Source organism: Chrysemys picta, chromosome 18, assembly GCF_011386835.1.
Source record: "Chrysemys picta bellii isolate R12L10 chromosome 18, ASM1138683v2, whole genome shotgun sequence".
In the NCBI taxonomy this organism is placed as follows: domain Eukaryota; kingdom Metazoa; phylum Chordata; order Testudines; family Emydidae; genus Chrysemys; species Chrysemys picta.
The window spans coordinates 25989823-26016168 of record NC_088808.1 but is presented as its reverse complement, the minus strand read 5'-3'; the positions used below and the strand labels follow the sequence as shown (position 1 = coordinate 26016168).

The window sequence follows — 26346 nt, the reverse complement described above, 5'->3', positions numbered from 1 at the left end:
ATAGTCCCCCTCCCCAATTGTTGATGTAGAACATGGCCGTGGTGTTGTCTGGGAGGGCCGCCACACAATGACCTTGCAGCCATTCCTGGACAGCTCGACAGGCAAGGTGCACCGCCATCAGCTCACAGACGTTGATATGAAAGGAGAGTGCAGATGGAGGCCATAGGCCCTGCGTTTGATGGTCTCCAAGGTGGGCGCCCCATCCCGGGGCTGATGCATCCGTGACCAGGGACAAGCAGGGTTGCGGACTGTGAAAGGGGACTCCTTCGCATACCACCCGGGGATCTAACCCCCAGCGCAGGGAGGGCAGGACCCGCTCCAGGACAGTGACCACCAAGTTCAGGCTGTCCCGACCTGGGCGATAGACTAATGCGAGCCAGGCTTGCAATGGGCGGAGTCAAAGTCTGGCGTGCCTGGTTACATATGTACAGGATGCCATGTGGCCGAGAAGACTCAGGCAACTTCTTGCTGACGAGCTTGGGAAGCTCTGAAGGCTCCAGATAAGGCCCACTATAGCCTGGAAACGAGCGTCTGGCAGGAGGGCTCGTGCCTGCACGGAGTCCAGAACTGCCCCGATTAATTCTATTCTCTGGGTCGGCTCTAGGGTCGACATTGCCATGTTGAGGAGGAGGCCCTGCTGAAGAAACGTGTCTGTGACCAAGCGGAGGTGGGACTGCACCTGTTCTCTGATGCATTCCGGGATTAGCCAGTTGTCGAGGTAAGGGTTTGCCTGCACCCGCCGTCGACAAAGGAAGGCTGCCACGACTGACATACATTTGGTGAACACTCGGGGGGCTGTGGAGAGTCCGAAGGGAAGGGCCGTGAACTGATAGTGGAAAGAGTATCCCACTTCCACCATGCAGATGACCCAGCGGTCCATGGTTATCTGTGACCAAGCATGGTGGAAATGGGATAAATGATTCAAGAAAGGTGGGGTAGGATCCTGAACGAGGTCTGGTACGCTGTCCTCGGGCGTCCCTTCAAAAGGCTTGTTTTGAGCCTGACGAAGGCTTGGTTGGGCCCTGGCCTTGTCCTGATGGGGGGTTGGAGGGCTTCCTCCTGCCATTATGCCCTCACCACCTATAGAAATCCTTCATTGGCCAAGGAGGATATGAGCGCTGTTGTGGCTGCTGAGGCTTGAAGGGTTTCCGCTGGGTAGCTGGTGTGTGCATGCCCAGGGACTTCATTGTCACCCTTGAATCCTTAAGACTATGAAGCCTTGAGTCAGTTTTATCCAAGAACAGGCCCTCTTCATCAAAGGGGAGGTCCTGCAGTGTCTGCTGAAGCTCTGGGGGCGGGCCGGGAGGCTTGCAGCCAGGAGATACGCCTCATCGCGATCCCTGAGGACGAAGTGTGTGCGGCCAAGTCCGCAGTGTCAAGCGAGGCCTGCCACTGTTCTGCCCTCATCAACCAAGCCCCAAACTCCTCCCTGGACTCAAGAGGTACCAGCTCCTTAAACTTCAGCATGGAGTTCCAGGAGTTAAAATTGTAACGACTCAGGAGCGCCTGCTGATTAGCAATCCTGAGCTGAAGTTCCCCCGTATAGTAAACTTTGCATCCAAACAAATGAAGGCACTTGGCATCCTTTGATTTGGGCGCTGGGGCCTGCTGGCCATGCCGCTCCTTTTCGTTCACGAACGCAACCACGAGCGAACAGGGCTGTGGGTGGGTGAACAAATAATCATAGCCCTTTGAGGGGACAAAGTACTTCCGCTCCACCCCCTTTGCCGTCGGAGGGATAGACGCGGGGGTTTGCCAGGGCGCTGTGCACCGAGGTGCTCGGTGCTGGTTCTTGGCGCGCCACAGGAGGCTGAGGGCTAAGAGCCACCTCCATGAGCAAAAGTCCCGCTCCTTTTTAGTCTGGGGATGAAACCCTTTACAGATCCTGCACTTCTCTGCTTGATGAGCCTCCCCCAGACACTTCAGGCAAGAGTCATGGGGGTTGCCCGTTGGCATGGGCTTAGAGCAGGAACTGCAGGACTTGAATCCCGGAGCTTTGGGCATGAGCCCGAGAGAAAAAATCAGGGAGGAGGGGGAAACCCCCCAACCCCACTAACACTAAATAAAACCAACTATAACTGACTAACAAACAACTATTAACTATTAGGTATACGCTAGGGAGAGTGGAGAACAAGCGAAGCAGGACTTCACAGTTCCAATGACCACGGGCGGTAGGAAGGAACCGAGGAGGTGCTGGGTCGGCTGGGGTATATATCTAGCGCCATGAAGGCGCCACTCCAGGGAGCTCTACAGCCGACCCACCAGGTGTTGCTAGGGTAAAATTTTCCGATGGCCGTGCACACAGCGTGCGCACACCTAATTGGAATCGATATGAACAAACACTCAAAGAAGAATGCCTGTTCTCACTTTCAGGTGACATTGTAAATAAGAAGCAGGCAGCATTATCTTCCATAAATGTAAACAAACTTGTTTCTCTTAGCAATTGGCTGAACAAGAAGTAGAACCGAGTGGACTTGTAGGCTCTGATGTTTTACAGTGTTTTGTTTTTGAGTGCAGTTATGTAAAATCTGCATCTCTAAGTTGCGATTTCACGATAAAGAGATTGCACTACGGTACTTGTATGAGGTGAATTGAAAAATACTATTTCTTTTATCATTTTTACAGTGCACATATTTGTAATAAAAATATAAAGTAAGCACTGTACACTTTTTATTCTGTGTTGTAATTGAAATCAATATATTTGAAAATGTAGAAAAACATCCAAAATATGTAATACATTTCAATTGGTATTCTATTGTTTAACAGTGCGATTAAAACTGTGATGAATCACAATTTTTTTTTAATCACAATTAATATTTTGAGTTAATCGCATGAGTTAACTGTGATTAATTGACAGCCCTCGTTTTGATTCGAATGTTAAAGGATTACATTTCTTTGATCAAAAGAAAAAAGGGTTATGTCTAAATATTCTGTCCAAATATCCCTGGGTTAAAAAATAAGTATTATGGGTGGGGCTGCTAGCACTGTCTATTATTACAGTTGCCAAACACTTTCCATTATAAGATCTTGTTTTCATTTTCTTATAAACTTGCCAAATTTTAAGTCTTTACGGTTACATTTTTCAAACGGGATGGGTCTGCCTTGGGCTGAATTAATAGATAGGAAAACTTCAACAAAAGCAGTTCAGCCATTGCTGAGAATGAACTAGGGAAAAATACATTGTTGTGCCCATATTAAAAAATGCTGGTGAACTTTTGTTTGAAATGCTCTAGCACCCTCATACTTTGGAGCTAGGACTCAAGTGATCTGGGCACACATACACCTCCAGTGAATGTGTATGTGCACAATCACTTGACGGAAAAATTGCAGTTCGCACATGCTCAGTAGAGACTTGCTAGAGCTAAACAGCTAACATCTCTGAAGATTCCACCCTCAGTGAACATGCTTTAGCCTCTTACAGCTCCTAAAGCAGACCAGACTGTGCATGAGACATCCCCACAGAGCAAGTAAGCAAGCTCCATCCCCTCACAGCTCCTAGTGCCACCCAGACTACAAAGGCACCGTCCTCACAGCGTGACTGAACAGGTTCAATTCCAGGGCTACGGTGCTCAACAGGACTTGACGTGTAATGGCTGCTCCTAGCTGTTCCAGGTCAGAGTGGGGCAGGGCTCCAGAACTGCGAAGGCAGCCTGTCTCTCCTGTGCTCTCAGTTACCCCCTGCTGCTGGCATCCAGGCAACACGGAGGAGGAAGCCATCTGATTTGAATGCAGAAGAGACGAACGCCAGACCAAGGGGTAGGGAAAGAAGTAGATTGGGATAGGGAGTCTGGTGGGACAGGGGCTGGTTGGGCCAGAAGCCTTAGAGCCAGGGCTGAGGGGAGGCTGGTACTGTCTGGGCAAGAAGACTGCGAGATGAGGTGAGGAGGAGGAGAGGTTGGGTCTGGATGGGGAGGGAGGGGAGGGCAGAGCCTGGGACAAGGATCCAGGCAAAGGGTGGGGAGGGGGGAGACTGAGATTGGATGAAGAACACAGGGAGGGAGACTGGGACTGGAAGACAGGAGGAGGAGGAAAGAGACAGGATCAGACAAGGAGGGGGAGATTACAACAAGCTGAGCAGAGACTAGGATGAGAAACGTTAGGAGTGGAGACCAGGACTGGGTAGGCAAGGAGAATGGAACTGGACAAAGAGACAGGACTGGGGAAGAGATAGGACAGGTTGAAGCGGGGGTGATGCAGTAAAGCGGTCAAGCTTGGGAGAAATGTTTAGGCCCCCTGACAATAGAAGGAATGCAAAAATTCTTGCACTTGTACTGCCTCAACCTGTTGTTTTCCCCTGTATTATATGACAACCTCTCTCTCACTGATCAATTTAAAAATTACAAAATATTTAAATAATCTTTAATTTAAAAAATTATATTTAACACACGTTAGATTTATGTATTTACCATATGCAGTAGTAAATTATATGAAAAATAAAGTGTTCAAAAGTACAAAATAGGCAATGATTTATTTTAATTGAGGCAATGATTCACTGGACTCCAGATGTTAAAGAAGCATATTTTATTATGTTTGGAAGCATAACTCCTTCCAATGTGTATGTCATAAGAATGGAATGTATCTGACTATCAAAATTCAACTCATGAACCACACTCCTGTAAAGTTATTCTGATAGCTGTTATCAAACTGGTTTGGCTTTTCCTTCCATGCCCTTTAGTGACCAATTCATTAGTTAAGGATGCATTTTTCAACCCTCAGTTCTTTAGCCTTTACCAGCACAAAACAAAGAAATTCAGTACATATTTAAGACTGCTAAAAGGAAAGCACAAGCTCACATATTGATGTCTGAGTCACAGTTAGAGTGGCCAAGTGTCCAGTTTTCTACCAGAAAGTCCGGTTGAAGAGGGGACCTGATATTATCCGGTCAGTACTACTAACCAGTCCAGTTACTGCAGGCATGGGAGGTGGTGAGGTGCTGGATCATCACCCACACCAGCCCCTACTCAGCCAGGGTTGCCTCCTATCTGTGTCGAGCAATTGCAGCTCCCAACCCCGACTCTGTAGGTGAATCCCTACTAACCTGAGGGGTGGGGGAAAGGGAGTGAATGGGGGGTGGGACCTTGGTGGAGAAGAGGCATGGCAGGGGAGGTTCCGGAACTCCTGCTGGAGCGTCCGGTTTTTAATTACTACAAAGTCGGCAACACTAGTCACACTGTGAAAACAAAAAACCCCAACACAAATGCCACTTCTTAGGCTGTAAACCCTTACACGTGCTTAACTTTAAACAAGAGCAGTCCTTCTGAGTATATCTACACTGCAATTAAACAACCATGGCTTGTCAGTGTCAGCTGACTCGGGCTCACTGGGGCTGGGCTACAGGGCTGTTTAACTGCAGTGTAGACATTCGTGCTAGGGTTGGAGCCTGGGTTCCAGGCTCCTTGACAGAACAAGGAGTAATGGTCTCAAGTTGCAGTGGGGGAGGTTTAGGTTGGATATTAGGAAAAACTTTTTCACTAGGAGGATGGTGAAGCACTGGAATGGGTTACCTAGGGAAGTGGTAGAATCTCCTTCCTTGGAGGTTTTTAAGGTCAGGCTTGACGAAGCCCTGGCTGGGATGATTTAGTTGGGGATTGGTCCTCCTTTGAGCAGGGGGTTGGACTAGATGACCTCCTAACGTCCCTTCCAACCCTGATATTCTATAATTCTACGAGGGGGGAGGGTCCTAGAGCCTGAGTTCCAGTCCAAGCCTGAACATCTACACTGCAATTAAAGAGCCCCGTAGCCCAACCCCTGTGAGCCCGAGTCAGCTGACACAGGCAAGCCATGGGTGTTTAATTGCAGTCTAGAAATACCCACTGGGGCTTTATATTGCAGTAGTTTAAGCCCTAAGAAAGGGGTAGTAGCAGTGGAGAAGGGAGAGGGATGGATTTATGTGAATCATTTGTGTTTCTGCAGCTATGGAGAGAGCAGAAATAGGGAATTTGTGGACATTTCTAGCTAAACATCCAAAAATAGGGCATGGCAATTACTAAGCATGCTAAGTAGTTTTCTTTCAGTCAAAGAAAACCACCATTCTGGGCAGGCAGAGCTGCATCTTACTCATCCACAGTCTGAGAACTGAGCCAATCAGAGCTTGGTGAGGACAGGAAAGCTTATGATTACAGGAGTTATTGAGAACTCTTGACGACTCAGTGGAAGAACAGTAATGCAAACACCAGAAGTGATTGCTGTTGGGCTGGGTCTCAAAACCTGTAACACTGTGGCTACAGACAAGTGTTATTGCAGCTTTTACCTAGTACAGGAGTGTTCAGAATAACATATCATAGAATCACAGAATATCAGGGTTGGAAGGGGCCTCAGGAGGTCATCTAGTCCAACCCCCTGCTCAAAGCAGGACCAATCCCCAACTAAATCATCCCAGACAGGGATGTCAAGCCTGACCTTAAAAACCTCCAAGGAAGGAGATTCCACCACTTCCCTAGGTAACCCATTCCAGTGCTTCACCACCCTCCTAGTGAAACATATGCTCAATCAGGGTGTATTTTAATAATACACCTCTACCCCAATATAACGTGACCCAATATAACACGAATTCAGATATAACGCAGTAAAGCAGTGCTCCAGGGGGGCAGGGCTGCGCACTCCAGTGGATGAAAGGAAGTTCGATACAACGCAGTTTCACCTATAATGCGGTAAGATTTTTTGGCTCCCGAGGACAGCATTATATCGAGATAGAGATGTCTATTTTGTTTTCAAATATAGTTAATTACTCAAAAGAACAAAAAACTTGCCCATCCAATATAGAATCCTGTCTTAGAGGTGTAGACAATATTGGAGAAAGATATAAATCTTCCACATTGCACTGTTTTTTGCAATTCCATATTATAGGGGGAAAATTCTTCCTAACTTCAGCTGACTAAATTCAGGTGCTACTTTTGGTTCCAATTTTGCAAGTTACAGGATCAGGACCTCGGTCTAATGTCTAGTTCTCATTAGTATTTGTCTCAATAACAGCCAGCACCAGTGAGTTGCACTGAATACTTCCTCTTCAATTTATTAATGAAAAAGTACACAAGAACAGCTTTCTCTCTAATCTGTTTTCTGTACACCTCTATCTTATTTTCCAGTACTCTTCTACTTTCAACCCTTTGACCCAAACCTTGTTTTCCACTGACAGTAAACATTCTGTTTTGGATAAAGCTGAGCTCATCCTTTATCTATATGCTCTCCCTTCCCCAGGAGGTTTTCCAGTGCCTAATGAATATCAACCATGCAACTTAATGGTTCATTATTTCATTCAACCATTGAAATATATCATTTCCCCATGTGTAGAACTGGGAGTTTTTCTGAAATTTAATCTTCCATGTAATGTAAATATAAAGTAAGATGTGAAAGTCTATGGTATTTGTCAGGTGATGTTTGACTCAAGAACAACTTACATCATTTCATAACTCCAGCTGAAAAGTTCATGCTCTTGCAAGAGTGACAAATTTTTTGACTGCCAAGATGGGTGAGGTAATATCTTTTATTGGACTAACTTCTGTTGGTGAGAGACAGAAGTTGGTCCAATAAAAGATATTACCTCACCCATCTTGGCACTCTAATATCCTGGGACCAACATGGCTACAACAACACTGCACACAACACATTTCCTGATGGTCCCTTTGGAATGTCTGCTAGCAAAATGAGAAACTACAAAAGTTACACATTCTGTAGCAGTTATTTGCTTTTATCTGAGGGGAAAAAAAAGAAGAAATCCGTAAACATGTTTCCAAAGAGTTTGACAGTTTCTATACCAACCCCCTCTCTCCCTCCAAAAAACCACTTTGTTCATTTAAGAGATTACCCTTTCTTATAACAACTCCACTCCTGGAAACTGATACCAATGGAACAGAAAAACTATGGTTACATACATGTTCTATAACTGTTTGTTCTTCGAGATAGTCTACTTTAGGGGTCTGCATGCCAGTGTGCCAAAGCTGGAAAACTTTTTTCCAAAGTGGTATGCAGAATCTGACCATACTCCTGTGAAATTATATCCAGGTCCTGAAGGAGAAGAATTGGATCCCGAATGGAGGGGTTCAACACATCTGAGAACCAGTGATGATGTGCCATTAAGATTAGAGTAGCATGATATTGCCTGAGTTTGGTTAGCATTCTGGACACTATCAGGCTGTGGGGGGAAAGCAGAGAGGTTTCCCCTTCCAAGACTGTAGGAAGGCATCTCTCATAGACGCTGTTTGAGACCTCCCCTTAACCAGAATTGATTATATTTTCTGTTCTATCAAGTGGTGAACAGGTCCAACTTTGGTACCCCCCAAATCTGAAAAATGGACTTTTCTACATTGGGTCTGAGGGACCATTTGTGATCTCATCTAAATGACCTGCTGAGACAGTCTGCTAGGGAGTTCTGAGACTCCTGGAGATGCTTTAAGTGAGATTCTGTTCTCTGGAATTTCTGCACTGAGGTCTATAGCCTCTTGGCAAAGGGGGTCTGACCTAGCACCACCTGGTGTGATGAGATAAAACATTGCAGCAGTGTCGTCTATGAGTACTTGTACAGAACAACCCGCGATGTGGAAAAGAAACACTTGACTGGCCAGATAAATAGCCAGGAGTTCCCTAAAATTGATGTGGAGGGAGAGATCCTGATCTGACTAGGGACCTTGAGTCCAAAAGCTTCCCAGGTGCACCAAGCCATCAAGGGATAATGCATCTGTGACTAGATTCGCAGAAGGTGAAAGCAGAGCAAAAGGCACTTCATTGCATTCATTAGGCAGGGTCTATCTACCAGCCCAGGGAGGGCAGAAGAGCTGCATATATGTGAGTCAGCATGACCAGCAGGTGACGTGAGGGATGATAAACAGAATTCAACTACCGCTGCATTACCTGAGGTGAAGTCTGGCATGCTGTCAGGTATGTGCAAGCTCCGCTGTGTCCTAGAAGTCTCAGATAGTTCCTTACTGTTGTATGGGCATATGTCTAGAACTCTTTGCACAGATTGAATATTGTTTGAAATCTGGCTTCAGGCAAATATGCTTTCGTTGACAGAGCTGAGAACCGAACCTATAAATTTGATGTTCAGGGAGGTAAACTAATGTGCCTTTGTTGATCAACAGGCCCAATGAATGGAAAAGTGACTGGTGAATTGCAGAGTATATCCCAGTTACACCATGCTCAGAACCTACCAATCTGTTGTAATGGGGGTCCAAGATTGATAGTCATATTATGCTTAACTTTTATTTTGTCAGCAATTTTATTTATTCTAAATACATTTTGCTTTATTCTAGACACCTGGATTGGATTTAGTGGTTGTTACAGAGTTGACAAACATGGATCGGTGCTCCAGAGAAAAGGAAACTGTATTCTACCCTCCAGAAGAGGCCAAAGAAAGAGGTAAGAGTCAGAGCACTGAGCCAAAGGCATGGAAACTTTAGGACCTCTCTCAAAAAGGTGCTGCAAGAATACTGCCTAGGATTAAGGCTGAGATTATGTCATGGAGGTCACGGAAGTCATGGAATCTGTGACTTTCAGCAACCCCCATGACACTGAGGGCCCCGCAGTTAACCAGCTGCCACCGCTGGCGATGACCCGAGCTGCCCAGCCGCCCCCAGCAGGGGTCCCCCCTGCAGTGACTCAGCCGCCACAAGCAGCGAGCCCTCCCCCTGCAGTTCCCAGTCACCAATGGCAATGGGACCCCGGAGCTGCTCAGTGGCCTCGGGTCCCCCCACACACACAACTCCTCAGCCACTGCCACAGCTTCCCCCCACCCCCCGCAGCTGCTCAGTTGCCGCAAGCAGCAAGCCCTCCCCCCACAGTTCCCAGTCGCTTGTCGGAGGCAGCAGAAGGACCCCAGAGCTGCTAAGTGGCTGCAGGGGGGGAGGCCCCCGCAGCTCCCCAGCCTCCGCTGCTGGTAGTGGAGGGACCCCCCCAGCACCAACCCTGCAGGGCAGTAGGGGGGCCCCTCCCAGACATTGGGTAATGGGGTCCCTGCAGCTCTCAATTGCTGTGGGGGGAGGGGGCAGAGGGGACAGCATGCTGGACTCTCCTCCTTCCTCATTTTGTCAGGGATGTTTTTAGTAGAAGTCAGGGACAGGTCACAGCTTCCCTGATTTTTTGTTTATTGCCCGTGACCTGTCCCTGACTTTTCTAAAAATATCCATGACAAAATTGTAGCCTTAACTATGATCACTGTGGGAATGAGGAGAACCTCGAGTCCTATGGGGAGTTACGTCCTGCTTACAATTCCCCCTAAAAAACAGAAAAAAAAAAACAGAAAAGGAAGAGAATAAACTTGGTAACAGTGGAGATTATAAATTCCTTAACAAATATGTATTTAAGCAGAGGCATGTACATGTGCAGTACAGCCAGTGTGAACCCGTGCAGTTACAAAAATTTCCAACTGTGCTTCTCACGATGCAGTTTTCAAATGAACATTTAAAAGTGAAAGCTATATTTTTCCAAAGTATGCAAAAGTATTAGTTGTCAATAAAGATTATGTCCATGCCGAGCTAACAGTTTCAACTTCAGCTTTTTTTGCTGTAGCCCTGCTTTAAAAACTGTGCTTAGAATTTTTGTTTTTAAACAGTTGGAAGTTTCTTTTCCACTCTCATAACCCAAACAAGGCTGACAGGATTTTGCTGAAACTTGGGGAAAAAAAAAAATCACCTTTTGGCAGGAACCAACCCTGGAAAATTTAACTAAAAGTTATGTTTTGGAAAGTTACAAGTGTGGAAACAGATTGATAATGGAAACTGTTTTACAGCTTTACCTATAGAGAGTGCTGCCAAGTCTTGCTATAAGTAAATCCTTCCAGGGCCGGTGCAAGGAAGTTTTACGCCCTAGGCGAAACTTCCACCTTGCGCACCCCCGCCCCGCCCCCCAGCCCTGCGGCAGTTCCCCGCCCCCCCTGCCCTGAGCTCCCCCTCCCCCGTGACAGCTCCCCCCCCCCCGGGAGCAGTGCAGCAGCTCCCCACCCCAGCTCACCTCTGCTCCGCCTCCTCCCCGAGCACGCCGCCCCTGCTCTAATTCTCCTCCCCTCCCAGGCTTGCAGCGCCAAACAGCTGATTGGTGCTGCAAGCCTGGGATGCTGGAGAAGTGGAGTGGCGACCGCGCACTCGGGGAGGGGGCGCAGGAATGCTGGGGAAAAAAAATTGGGGGCACGGCTTTTTGACACCCCCAAATCTTGGTGCCCTAGGCAACCGCCTAGTTTGCCTTAATGGTAGCACTGGCCCTGAATCCTTCACTCTATCGAACAGTGACTGCTGTCCCAAGAGGGCTGTGCAGAGCTGCAAAGATTTGGGAGCCCTAGCTGGCTTTCAACACTGTCACACTGTGCAGCAGACGACCACAGCTCACCACATTTCCTACCTGAATTGTTAGGGATGCTACACCTCTTGTCTTTTCTATTATGTTCACCCAAAGCTCTTCTTTGGGGAGTGTCATGGCATGCATGTCTAAGAAAACTATTAGCAGATCACTATCAGTTTAATTGCAGAAAATTTGATCATACTTAGAGTTGATTCTGTAAACAGTTATTTGTGCAAGCAAATTTTATTCACAAAAGCAGTCCCATTGAGATCAATGTGCAGAAATGTTGCAGGATCAGGCCTCACATTGTATACTTTTATAAATCTAAATGTATCAAATGACATGGACGCAGAACAGATCGCTAATACATCTCTGCCGTCACATCACAAGTGATGTTTAATGTTGCGTTTTAAGCTCACTTCACACCCGCTCTTCGGGAAATTTTATAGGGCACTGCCCTGTGAATACATTAAAACTGGATCACTGATAGAAAAGCAGGTATTAGTAACCTTAAATTACCATGTTAAAACAATTCAAGACATCTTTTCTTACTTAATTCTTTTTAAAATACTCTACAGCACAGCAGTAAAACCCAACACTGCCATTTTAATTCCTATGGCAAGGCGTGGATGGAGCTTTCAATATTTTTTCCGGCACTGAAAAACACTTAGTGACTCATGAAATGAATACAAAGGATTAATGAAGCCCAGGCAGCTCCCAATTCTCTCACACACCTACCTTGGTTTTGGTATAAACATGGCTAGTAACAAACAGCCACAGGAAAATGAATGTGTTTAGATGTCCAGACAATTTAATCCTTAATTTGACAGTTGAATAAAATGAAACTTAAGTTAAACTTTAAAGAAAAATTAATGAAAGTATTCTTTGTTTTTCACTCCTTTTTACACAGTGTCTTATTTTATTCATATTTTCTGTGCAAGTTTCTATTTCTTAAACATGATAGACTAATAGCATTGGCTTCTGGTAGGCTTAGATGGGCAGGAACTTTGCAAGTGGCTCATGCCCATCTCTGCCAGCACATCTCAGATACAAATGGTCTTGATTTTCTCTTTCAGCAGAAACTGTCAGTGATGCTGATTTGTGCCAATTTGTGTAGGGGTTTTGTAATGTGCACTTGAGACCAAATATTTGCTTATGACTGAAAGCAGAATTTGAACCCAAGTGTCCAGTGCTGAATGGTTAACATGCTAAGGGCCAATCTTGTACTTCTGACGTTAATGGGAATTCTGCCATTGACTTCAATGGAATCAGCATAGGATCTAACACTCTGAGCACAACCCAATGCCCATTACAGTAAAAGGGAGGACTTGTATTAATTTCAAAATGAGAACTACATGCAGTTCACAGTTCCAATTTAAATACACAGACAGTATTCCATCTTGGTCCCTATTGAGCTCTAGTTTGTACTCCATTATACAAATAAAAGAATTTGAGATCTGATAGAATACTCTGGACAATACATAAAGATTTCTGGGCACTGTGTTATTCCCATACATATTGTGTACAATACACAGCCAGCTCTTCCCATTCTGTTTTCTAGATTAACTCTTATATAAACAATATAAATAGGAGAACTCAGAGTGATTTTCACTAACATTGTTGTGTTTTGAACACTTCCAAACTTTTGCATATGGGAAAGAACAAATCACTAACTACTAATCTAACACAAAATAATTACATACAAAGCAGCAAAACGTAACCACATCTTTTATTCCACAGGAACATGGTCCTTTGGGTAAGTAATCTGTTTTTTGTTTTTGTTTTTAAGTACAGTTCCTCCTTTCATACAACATGTTTTAAACTACTAATTAAAATAGGTTCTATTTTCACTTGGCTTCCTAATTTTGCACTGGAGCTCAAAACCAACAATGATTTATCCTGAGCAGCTTTGTATGTTTCTTCACTTGGATGTTCTGCTGGAGTTCACTAATACCCTGACCTCTGATTGTAAATTAAAGGAAAAAGGAAAAAACAGAATCTGTAAATATATTTAACAGAGTCACAGCTTCTATTAGGCGTAGTTAAAAAAAAAACTAAGGTGAATCGTAGAGAACCCAAGAAGAAACAATATTTTTAATACAGCAACTTTCTCCTGCTCTCCTTGCTTGGCAGCTGTACAATAATACAACAAAAACATAACAACATAAGAATGGCCATACTGTGAGAGACCAATGGTCCATTTCGCCCAGTATCCTGTCTTCCGACAGTGGCCAGTACCAGATGCTTCAGAGGGAATAAACCGAACAGCACAATTATCAAGTGATCCATCCAAAATCATCCAGTCCCAGCTTCTGGCAGTCAGTCAGAGGTTTAGAGACACCCAGAGCTTGGGGTTGTGTCCCTGATCATCTTGGCTAACAGCCATTGATAGAACTAACTTATAGTAGAACCTCAGAGTTATGGACATCTCTGGAACGGAGGGTGTCCGTAACTCTGAAATGTCCTGTATGCTGGACAAGAGGTTACGAACTTCAGCCATGGGGTGGAGGAGTTGGGGCTGCAGGGCTTCGGGTGTGGGGCTCAGGGCTTCTGTCCCCAGGGAACACTGGGGCTCATGGCTTCAGCCCTGCAACTCCATTCAAGGCTTCAGCACGGTGGGGGGTGCTGGAGCTTGGGGTTTCCCATGGTTCCGCTCCCAGTTTCAGCCGGGGGGGGGTGGCACGGGTTGGGGAGGGTGGCACATGCCGGGCCTTGGGGCTTTAGCTGCAGGGGGAACACCAGGGCTGAAACTGGCACTTCCCTCTTAGCTAAAGCCCCAAGTCCCTCCTGCCTGCCTGGAGCCTTGAATCCCACTCCCACCCTGCGGCTGTAGCCCCAACCTTCTCCTCCCTCCCCCCGTGGTTGAAGTCCTGCTAGGCTACATCAGCAATTAATACTTATAAAACCATGGGCCTTCCATCAGGTGCAACTGCGAAACTTAACTGCCCCTTCCTGAGCCCCCTTATGCTTTCAGGGTCGGTGTTGGGTAAATATCCCATCACATATATCTTTTTTGATATGGGGCGACCAGAACAGCATACAGTATTCAAGGTGTGGGAGTACCAAGGATTTATATACCGACATATATATAAAACTTTGGGCACCATATTTCAGAGGAAATGTGGACAAATTGGAGATAGTCCACTGGAGAGCAACAAAAATGATTAAAGGTCTAGAAAACATGACCTGTGACGAAAGAATGAAAAAACTGTATTCGTTTGTCTGGAGAAGAGAAGACTGACGAGAACACAACAGTTTTCAAATACATAAAAGGTTGTTACAAGAAGGAGGGCAAAAAATTGTTCTTGTTAACCTCTGAGGAGAGGACAAGAAACAATGGGCTTAAATTGCAACAAGGGAGGCTTAGGGTGGACATTATGAAAAGCTTCCTGTCAGGGTAGTTAAGCACTGGAATAAATAGCCTGGGGATGTTGTGGAATCTCCATCATTGGAGGTTTTTGACTGCTGCTACACACCAACAAGATGTTTTCAGTGAACTATCCATGATGACTACAAGGTCTCTTTCTTGAGTGTTACCAGCTAATTTAGACCCAATTTTGTTGTGTGGGTTTTCCAATGTGCATTTTACACTTAACATTCAATTTCATCTGCCATTTTGTTAGCCAATCACCCAGTTTTACGAGATCCTTTTGTAACTCTTCACAGTCATCTTTGGATTTAACGATCTTGAATAATTTTGTATCATCTTCAAATTTGTGGTGTGTTTGTGTGGCAGGAAGACTGAGATAGATTCTCCATTGAAACTCAAATCCATCCAATAAAAGCAGAATAAGACACACTGGTGAAAGCCCTAAAATGTGGGTAGTGTTAGATTCTGGTTTTTTTGTAAATAACCAATGGTATAGGTTAGCATTTCTAGGATACAAAGGAACCAGGATAAATATTTGAAGTTGGAGCAGACCAAAAATCTCCTAAAGGAACAGAGCTATATAGAAACAAAAGGAGTTACAATCAGGAGCACCAAGTTCTGAGAGTCTTAAAACAGAGTAGACCCTTGAGCTACAAATTATAAGTCAGGAAAGGATATATACCTTGATGATGACCCCATTCTTCCTCCTCACAACATTTTTCACTCTAATTAAAATGTTTATTTCCAAATAATATCATGATGCAAAAAAAAAAAAAATCACAATCGCAGTAAGATATATTTCTAAAACCTCTACAGTCTCATCAGAACACAGAAAACAAAGTCTGAAAATAAAACTTTTCATTAGGGAACAAAGTGAGAAAGTAATGTACCTTTTTAAACATATACTGGGGTAAAATGTTAAAAGGATAAGGAATAAAATATGAAACATTCTACCATACAGTTTTGTGTTCAAGTGAGCACTTCAACTGAGAGATGACTTGGTTGTTGTGTATATACTAACAGCAAATTAAGAGGACTGAAGGGATTGAATAGTAAAGAGCCAATAAAAGTTATTACATACATTCTATAATGAATTCATTCCCTAATGGGAAGCCACTATAATTTAAAAGAAAACTGGAGTATTGTACTGATCTTCCTTAGTATAAACAACAAGTCTGCCCATAGAATTTTGCACTGTCTGGGAGTCCAGCCAAAGGCGTCTATTAGAAATTTTTATAGACCTTTTGTTTCATTGTATTGTAGCATTGAGATGGAATGCAAAAATATCATGAACCAAAGCATCTACTGAGTGGTGGTCAGAGCAGAACTTTTATGCTGAAACAGAAACATTTTACAAGACAATGCAGAATTAATGCATATAGATTTGTGTTTCTCATCATATATGAAATATCACATGATGGAGATGTGATTTGGGCAATGAGATACAAAGACATCCTTCTTTCATATTATGATCAGCTAAGGTGATTTATAAATCTAGATTCCTTCAGTAGGCTTATGAAATGAGGATTTCATCACAGTCCAATTCCCAGTAGGCAGTTATCCACAATACACACTCTAACACTTAGGATTCTTATTAACAGTCTCAGCAGAAGGGCGAGTTCCATAAGCATGGAAACGGCACTCCTCTTATGAGTCCTAGTGGTGGTCTTTCAAGAGCTGTGGTGGCATATTGGTTGGGGACATGGGAGAGAAGCTTGGACTGCCCTTACTAGTGCTGTAAGTCTTCCAAAGATAATTACAAAACTTAATTAATCAAGCATATTTCCAAAATTTGCAAAGATTCCATTTATTTCCTCAGCTTCCACTATCTTTATTTCTGCAGTAACAAGGAAGATTTTCAGTCCAAGAGGAAAGATGTAAATTTTCTTTACAAATCAAATTTTATTTGAAAATCTGGCAAAGTAAATTGAAATGTCTACAGTAACTAAAATATATGATATTATATGATTTCATGTGATATAATAATAGGATACCAGATATGAAGAGCAAAGGAGGAAACTGTGGCCAGCAGACTTAACAATAATAGTAAGTTTTTAAAACATATTAGGAACAAAAAAAATCGTGACAATGGAGACCTGAGAGAAGGTTTGGAATTGGGGGGAGGGGGGGAAGCATGGGCTGTTATAGCAAGGATAAGGGAGAGACAAGACAGAACTGGGGGAGAGGGGGAATCAAATCAGTATTTTAGATGTCTGTATACTAATGCAAGAAGTATGGGGAATAAGCAGGAAGAACTCAGAATGCTAGTAAATAAACAGAACTATGACATAATTGGCATCACAGATTGGTGGGATAATACACATGACTGGAATATTGGTATAGAAGGGTACAGCTTGCTCAGGAAGGACAGGCAGGGGAAAAGGGGAGGTGGTGTTGCCTTATATATTAAAAATGTATACTCTTGGACTGAGGTTGAGATGGGAATAGTAGACAGACTAGCTGAAAGACTCTGGGTAAAGATAAAAAGGGCAAAAAACAAGGGTGATGTCATGGTAGGGGTCTACTACAAACTACCTAACCAGGAAGAACAGGTGGATGAGGCTTTTTTTAAGCAACTAACAAAATCATCAAAAGCACAGGACTTGGTGGTAATGGGGGACTTCAACTACCCAAACTTCTGTTGGGAAAATAACATAGCAAGCTCTTGGAATGTACTGGAGGCCATTTTTTATTTCAGAAGGTGGAGAAAGCTACTGTTCTAGATTTGATTTTCACAAATAGGGAGGAACTGGTTGAGATTTTGAAAGTGGAAGGCAGCTTGGGTGAAAGAGATCATGAAATGGTAGAGTTCATGATTTTAAGGAATGGTAGGAGGGAGAACAGCAAAATAAAGACAATGGATTTCAAGAAGGAAGACTTTAGCAAACTCAAGGAGTTGGTAGGTAAGTCGCATGGGAAGCAAGTCTAAGGGGAAAAACAATTGAAGACAGTTGGCAGTTTTTCAAAGAGACATTATTAAGGGCACAAGAGCAAACTATCCCACTGTGTAGGAAAGCTAGGAAGTATGACAAGAGACTACCATGGCTTAATCAGGAGATCTTCAATGATCTGAAACTCAAAAAAGAGTCCTACAAGTGGGAACTAAGTCAAATTACAAAGGATGAATATAAACAAACACCACAAGTATGTAGGGACAAAATTAGAAAGACCAAGGCACAAAACAAGATCAAACTAGCTGGACACATAAAGGGTAACAAGAAAACATTCTACAAATACATTAGAAGCAAGAGGAAGACCAAAGATAAGGGAGGCCCATTACTCAATGAGGGGGGAAAAACAATAACAGGAAATGTGCTTCATGACTTTTGTTTCGGTTTTCACCAAGAAGGTTGGTGGTGATAGGACGTCTAACATAGTGAATGTCAGTAAATATGAGGTAGGATCAAAAGAGGCTAAAATAGGGAAAGAACAAGTTAAAAATTACTTAGACAAATTAGATGTCTTCAAGTCACCAGGGCCTGATGAAATGCATCCTAGAATACTCAAGAAGCTGATGGAGGAGATATCTGAGCCATTAGCCAATTATGTTTGAAGAGTCATGGAAGAAGGGAGAGAATCCAGAAAAGGGAAAAGGGCAAATATAGTGCCAATCTATAAAAAGGGAAATATGGACAACCCAGGGAATTACAGACCAGTCATCTTAACTTCTGAACCCAGAAAGATAATGGAGCAAATAAGAAAGCAATCAATTTGCAAACATTTAGAAGATAATAAGGTGATAAGTAACCGTCAGCATGGATTTGTCAAGAACAAATCGTGTCAAACCAACCTGATAGCTTTCTTTGACAGGGTAACAAGCCTTGTGGATAGGGGGGAAGCAGTAGATTGTCGTATATCTTGACTTTAGTAAAGCTTTTGATACTGTCTCGCATGACCTTCTCATAAACAAACTAGGGAAATGCAACCTAGATGGAGCTACATGCATAAGATGGGTGCATAACTGGTTGGAAAACCGTTCCCAGAGAGTAGTTAACAGTGGTTCACAGTCATGCTGGAAGGGCATAACGAGTGGGGTCCCACAGGGATCAGTTCGGGGTCCGGTTCTCTTCAATATCTTCATCAGTGATTTAGATAATGGCATAGAGAGTACACTTATAAAGTCTGTGGATGATACCAAACTGGGAGGGGTTGCAAGAGATTTGGAGGATAGGATTATAATTCAAAATGATCTGGATAAACTGGAGAAATGGTCTGAAGTAAATAGGATGAAATTCAATAAGGACAAATGCAAAGTACTCCACTTAGGAAGGAACAATCAGTCGCACAAACAAAAAAAGGGACAAACACCTGTCAGAGGTGATTTAGATAATACTTAGTCCTGCCATGAGTGCAGGGGCTCAGACTAGATGACCTCTCGAGGTCCCTTACAGTCCTATGATTCTACAATTCTATGGTATTAGTCCATTAATGGATAGAAATGGTAGTATTATCAACAATAATGCAGAAGAGGCAGAAATGTTCAATAAAATATTTCTGTTCTGTATTTGGGAAAAACAGATGATGCAGCCTCATCAGATGGTGATGATACTACTTTTTCTATTGCACTAATGTTTCTGGATAAAAGCCACTAAATTTAAACATTTTCAAATCAGTAGGTCCCAATAACTTGCATCCAACAGTTTTAAAAGAGCTGGCTGAGGAGCCAGTTTTTATCCAGAACTGAGGGACAGTCTCAAAAGTGGGGGACTGTCTGCTTGATCTACTTTATGCCAGAGGGTATGCTGGAAAACTGTTAAAAGGGAATAGGTAACGTGTATTAGAAAAGGGAATTTACCTAATGTAGAACTGTAAAGCCTGATATTACATCTTCATGTTTTTTCCTATGTAATTTGTATGTGTTCGCTTTCCCTTGCTATTCCATCTTTGAATCTGTGATTTTTTTTGTTTTTTTGTAAATAAACAGTTTGTTTACTTTTACCCAAAGCAGTCTCTGTTGTGCAAACTGTGTGGAGTGTATATGACAAAGTGAACTGGTAAGTGGAGGCAGGTTTCATATCTTCGAGGGTGATGAATCCAAGAGGGGAAAAGTCTGAGTGTCTAGTAGTTGAGAACTTGGTTTAGATAGATTTGGGAAGACTCAAGATTGGAAGGGCTCTAAGGTCAACCTGCAAGGAGTAGGTAGGCTGGTGGAAGCCAGGGTCAGACCTTTATGCTTGTGGGCTGGCTACCATTGTTAGAGCTCTGAGCCATAGCTGCATACCATGAAGGCACCCAAAGTTACAGGGCAGGCGGTGACAGAACCCCTTACTGGTCTGGGTGATCCCCAAAACATCACAGTAAGTCATATGTGTATAAGATGGAACTAGAGGGGAGGTGTCTTGTCATAAAGATTTTCAGCACCAGAAACAATTTGGATTATAGCATATGTTGTGTGTACACACACACACACACACACACACACACACACACACACTGAACTGAAGGGAAAGTATCGAAATGCCTGAAGTATGGAAATGTTTTGGTCTATTAACCTGGACTTTGACAAAAATTGCTTGAAAGACTTTTTTAAAAGAACAAAGTCCTGCTTGATATCTTGATAGAACTGCTTACCTAAGAAAGCTTTTTATTATTAAATTATTATTTGTACTGCAATGATATGTAGAGGCCCCAACCAGGAATAAGGACCCTATCATGCTAGATGCTGTACAGGCACAAAAAACAAGTCATTGCCTCAAAGAGCTCACAGTCTAGGTTATTACAAGGCACAACAGATGAATGAGACAAACAAATCGGGGAAAGGAAATAACAGTAAAGCAAACAAGTTAAGCTTATGCTTTAGTTAAACGTGTAACTCAATGGTTTGTACTAAATGCCATAAAACAATATAGAATTCTCATTCATAAACAGATGGTTTCAAGTTGACGCCAAATTAGACTAATTTGATAAAACATACACAAAATCACTTCTAAAGGTAAATTACCTTCCTTCCTTCAGCCAGCTCTAACTCAGCAATCCAGTGATGTTTAGACAACAAAGCACAGGATTATTATACACCATAACAGAAGGGAGAAGATTTGAAATAAAGACAAGTTAACTTACAGCCCAAGTTTTCGTCAGCCTGAAAATAGGTGCGCTTTGCAATGCTGATACCACAGCCATGAGGGAATGTAGGTTGTTCAGTTCTAGAAGTTTCTGAAACACCACCAAAGGAAAAATTAATTAACCTTTTCTCATAGCTGTTTAGAGCCATCACACTGAATACAACCAAACTAGAGCAAGGGGTACTAAATGATGTCTAATTTGGGAAATTCTATTAATCTGGGTGAAATTTTACACTTTAAAAATGTTGCAGATATTCCAGGCTTACCTTGAACTCATTGCAAAGTGAAAGCTCACTTAGATGTACCTCCTATGTTCACGAAACTAATTTGGGGTTTTGCAAGGTTCTCTTTTTGGGAGTGGAAAAGATTAAATAATTTTTAAGGGTAACTCTGGTATTATTGTTGAAAACAAGTTCTAACAATAGGATACTATGGTTCTGGAAACATATATGTTTAATTGGGCCAAAAGATTCAACTTTGGCCTCCAATGGTTACCGAGGATGTAGAATGAAGGTGTCAAGAATTAATAAAGTGACTTTTTGTTAAAAAATGTTGTCATCTCTTTTTAAAAAGCCAATACTCCCCACCCCCTTCCCAACATGTTTAAAAATCCAGCCTGTGGTCACAATCATTCCCAGCAGACTCCTTGCTGTAAAAATCACCAAAACAACTGAGAACATCTGAACATAAGACCGGCCATACTGGGTTAGACCCAACGGTCCATCTAGCCCAGTATCCTGTCCTCTGACAGTCGCCAGTGCCAGAAACTTCAGAGGGTATGAACAGAACAGGGCAATTATCCAGTGATCCATCCCCTATCATCCAGTCCCAGTTTCTGGCAGTCAGAGGTTTAGGGACACCCAGAGCATGGGGTTGCATCCTCGACCATCTTGTCTAATAGCCATTGATGGACCTATCCTCCATGAACTTATCTAATTCTGTTTGAACCCAGTTATAATTTTGGCCTTCACAACATCCCTTGGCAACCAGTCCCACAGTTTGACTATGTGTTGAATGAAGGAGCAGAAGCAGCACTGTGTTATATAAAAAAAGGTTTCCTACAACACAGTGCCTGCAGCAAAGAAAAATGGGAAATACTTTCACATAACTCATTTGTAAAAAGATTTTAAGAGGCTCTACATTCATTCTTACTTCCAGTATTAGCTGTGGATAACAGTACTAGGGGTACCATTCGTCCGGATTCTCCCAGACATGTCCGGCTTTTTTGAGTTAAAAATAGCGTCCAGGGGGAATTTGTAAATGTCCGGATTTCCCCCCCATGCAGAGCGCACACGGCTGACAGGGCAGCCGGCCGGATCGTGCCACTCACACGGGGCTCTGGCAGCCAGAGCCCCTCCTCCGCTTCCCCCTCCTCTCCCCTGCAACTTGAGATCACTCCCCTCCTCTCTCTCCCTCCCTCCCTCCCCCCCCCCCGCATTTGCAGATCGCTGGCCGGCCGTTTGCCTCAGCCTCCGGCAGTCTGGAGCTCCTCCCCCTGCTCCCCCCTCCCCGGCTACCGAGCGCGCTGTTCCGCAGCACTCTGTTCTGAGCGGCACAGTAAGGGGGCCAGGGGGTCGGAGAAGGGGCAGGGAGGTTCTGGAGGGGGCAGTCAAGAGACAGGGAGCAGAGGGGTTTAGATGGGTCGGGAGTTCTGGGGGGGGGCAGAGTGGTTGGATGGGGTGTGGGAGTCCCTGGTGTCTGTCTGGGGGTGGGGGTGTGGATAAGGGTTGGGGCAGTCAGGGGACAGGTAGGGGGTAGGGTCCTAGGGGGCCAGTTAGGATGGGGGGAGGATCCCAGGAGGAGGCAGTCAGGGGACAAGGAGCAGGTAGGCTTAGATGGGGGGTGGAGTCCTGGGGGGCAGTTAGGGGCAGGGGTCCCAGGAGGGGGCAGTCAGGGGACAAGGAGTGGGGGGGAGGGTTGGGGGTTCTGAGGGGGGCGGGAAGTGGGAGGGAGTGGCAGGGCAGGGGCGGGGCTCCTCCCGTCCTCTTTTTTGATTGTTGAAATATGGTAACCCTAAACAGTATTTAAGGTGTTAAAAAACTAAGTAATACCTGACCAGAGAAACAAATGGCTATGAGAAATAATTATTTTATATACAACTCCTAATATATATGGGTAGTGCACTAAAATGATATTACAGCAGCCAGGCCATCATCACAGAATTACAAAAATGCAGGGAGGGAAACAAAAAGGGAGAGGGGGATGGGAAAGGACACTGTTGCTCCTCCCCGCTAGACTGGAACTGGGGGGTGGGAGGGAAGGGAGAGGGGCACCAACAGAGAAGGACACAGGAAACCAAGGGACACAAACTCCAGTACAAGATAGTAGAACTGGGTTCTCCAGCTGCACTGGGGAGGAAGGAAACTAAACTAACATGAGGGGGGTGCAAAGCAGTGAGGGAGACAAATAAAAAGCGGAAGGGAATCACAAGCACTAGAGAAAAGGGTGCAGGCAAACAGGGCCAAATGGGAGGAAAGAAGGGAGGGGTGGGGTACACAATAGGAGTTGTGGGAGGAAAGTGCACTACTGGAGAGCTGGGTGATGCAGATGCTGACAAGCACCAGGAAGGAAAATCCTACAGGTACAGAGGCCAAGGGCAGGAGAAACCCTACCCAACAGGGTGAACAGCCCTTCCTGGCCCTGGAGTTCTGAGGGAAGAGACCTCGCCAGAGGGGAGAGACTGAACTGGGGGCCTGGTTTGTTGCCACGACGCCTGTAGGGGCTACCAGAGACTAAGAGGCTTCCCTTCCCCTCCCCCTTCCCCATCAGGGAGGCCAGGAGGAACCCTGCTCAGGCAAGGCATGGACAGCAAGCCCAGGGGTGTGGGGAAACTCTGAGGTAGAGAGGAATACCTTGGCCCACCGCTAAGTGGAAGTGCGGAACCCACCGAGGTAGAGAAGGAGCTCTGTCACACAGACAAAAATCATAATGCTTGTGTCTGAAAACCAAAATGCTTCATTTCTGAAATGCTACCAGTGTGCCTCTGGGAAGTTGTAACACATATGCCTAGTCACAGGGTGCTCCACTCACTGCTGTGCTGGTCCCTCCTCCTGGTCACTCTGGGGATTAGTTCTCAAGGCCGACACCCCTAACCGCAGCTTGCATGCTGTCACTCTGACTCTAGTCTGCAGCTCCACTTGCTCCAGGACTTGTAGCATCCTCTTCCTGACTTAGCCCTCCAGCTAGGTCACTCAGTGTTCCCCCTTCTGAGGTTCAGTCCTAGGCAGTCTGCACCAGTACTACTCCCTCACTAGCTGGTAGGAGAACACAGGCCCGCCCTCTTGTCCAGGTTCCAGTCCAGAGACCCTCATCTGAGCAATTCTGAGTTTCCTCTTTCTGTCCTCACTGCTCCTCCCCTAGACTGATTTCTACGACACCTGGTTCCACTTCTCTCTCTGGGTGTACCAGCTCCATGAACCCTCCTCCTCCTTCCCAGGGAGTGACTGCTGCCTGCCTTCTTGCAGCCTTTCCCAGCTGCCTCCAAACATTCCTCCCTTTTCCCAGCAGCCCAGTCTGTAGCCTGCTATCTGGTTTTATAGGCCCTGCATGTTTCTGCACAAGTGAACCTCTTTCCAACCAGCTGCCTCCAGCCTAAAGCAGCCTAATTAGCTGAGTGGACCCACCTGGCCCAGCCCAGCTCTTGCAGGCCTAGTGTGGGGAGCTCACCCCACCACATGCCTAATGCTCCAATTGTCCTCTGTGACCTGAATCCCTAGTAGGACTACATCTTCCCATGATGCACAGCTCCCCTCACCAAGGGCTTTGTCTACATGGGAAGTTATGGCACAGAAAGCCAGGATATGAATCTAGAGCACACCTGCTTGCCACCCAGTTGAGTCCATGTGGACACTGCTACAGTGCAGCGCAAGTCCTGGAGCATGGCTTGGCTTATTACTACCTGAAAGTGTATTAAGCCAAACTGCACTCCAGAACTTTCAATGTGCAGTAACAGTATCCACACAGCACATTACTGAGCAGCAAGCTGGTGCTTTGCAGATTCACATCTGGATTATTGCGCAGTAATCTGCATGTAGACAAGTCCCAAAAGATGACATTGTGGTGCATCACAAAAATTGTAGTCTAACTGGTGAGCCCTACCTATAGCAGAGAATGGGAGGATCAGGCCTCAGAACTCCAGCTTCATTAGGCTCTATGACAGCATGTCAAAATAGAAATATTCTGGTTTTTAGCCAAAATATTTTGGCTTTCAATTTTTTGCCAACAATTCTAAATTTTCTGTGGAAAAGGTTGATGAAAACAATTTTTTGGTGAAAATTTTCTGTGGGGAAATATTTTTTTTTCCCAACCAGCTCTAGTGCTAGCAACAAAAAGTTGTTTTGATAATTATGTTGCCCATGGCTCCAATGCAGCTCAACAGCATAATAGCAGCAAGATGAATCACCTTTAAACTTGTAAAAATGCTAAACTAGAATATTTATAGCAGAAGCCAGTTAAAAAGTTCACTGCCCATTGTACCTAACTATGTACGAGCAGATCAACCTGTGGTGGTCACATTGTGTGTCACAATGACCAAGCACTTAGTGGGATAGCAGGAGCTGTGCTATAAAGAATTTTATTCTTCAGTGGTCTAAAGAAACAGTTGATATGAGGAGTGGATAAACAGACCAAAAAAAATATTTTGAATAATAATAATAATAATAAAAATGCACACTTACCTTAGCTATTTTCACAAAATGGCTCAATATTTCTGCCCTTATTTTTAAGGTCTGTGCTGTTAAAATTTCTCGTACAACCCAGAAACTGACCTATAAAGAAACATATACATCTGAATTTAATGTAAAACCCCCCACCTTTTTTATATTAAACATCTATAAACTGTCTTGATTCTCTAAAGAAAATGCAGGTTAGGAGCAGGAAAGATACGAATCTTGTAAGAAAGACTGGGTATTAAACAAACCTTAGTAAGCAACTGCTGAACTGATTACCCATACCACCTTTCTTTAATTTCAATGACTTAACTAAACAAAAAGACTTGAGAGATTAATTTAGATTTATAAAGTTTAATTAAATATCCTTAACAGCCACAACTGATAGGACAGCATATAAGACAACAAAAACAGTAGCGGACTAGGATTTGGCTAACAAACTAGAAAACTGGTCAATATAATCATTCAGATTTTCAGAATCAAATCACAACCACTACAAAAAATAACACCTATATTCAATCACTATCTAGGAAAGGTGACTTTATTTAGATTTTTGATTATAGTCCCTCCGAACAGGAACTCACTTGTGCCAACCGATTTTATCAACCGTGCTGTTGGTAACACAGCAGACGAGAAAGAAAAAACAGAAGCAAAATGTAAAACGAAAACTCCCCTTCAATACAAAGTTAAAGTGCAAGACAATTTGGTTAATTAAATATATGCCAGTTAACCCTGGTCTCCTAGGGTTTCTTATTTGAATATTACTGCTTGACAGTAAGGGCTTCTCTTCACGCAACAGTTAGCTGAAGTTAGTAAAGTTGCTCCAATTAAGTTAGCCTAGCTCCAATGAGAGCAGGGTGAGAGCAACAAGATTAGGAAATAACCACCTACACAGAGTGATTTGTTTAGTAGCATAGACTGATTGCATATGCAGTTGATGAGTTGTAATTCGAGCTGCTGCATTACAGCAACACTCCAA

General features: G+C 44.1%; 1 protein-coding gene across 19 annotated transcripts in view; it reads right to left on the bottom strand.

Moving 5' to 3' along the window:
* Positions 1 to 26346, bottom strand: part of RALGPS1 (Ral GEF with PH domain and SH3 binding motif 1) — a 381746-nt gene that overhangs the window by 235572 nt on the left and 119828 nt on the right. For all 19 annotated transcript variants that reach the window (XR_010593744.1, XM_065572729.1, XM_042854450.2 and 16 more), the window contains 2 exons: positions 25377 to 25466; positions 20699 to 20791 (listed from right to left, as the gene is read on the bottom strand). Coding sequence is in view for 18 of the 19 variants with exons in the window: in XM_065572729.1 (XP_065428801.1) it covers positions 20699 to 20791; positions 25377 to 25466 (183 nt within the window). In the remaining variant the exon portion in view is untranslated. The remainder of the gene's footprint in view (positions 1 to 20698; positions 20792 to 25376; positions 25467 to 26346) is intronic.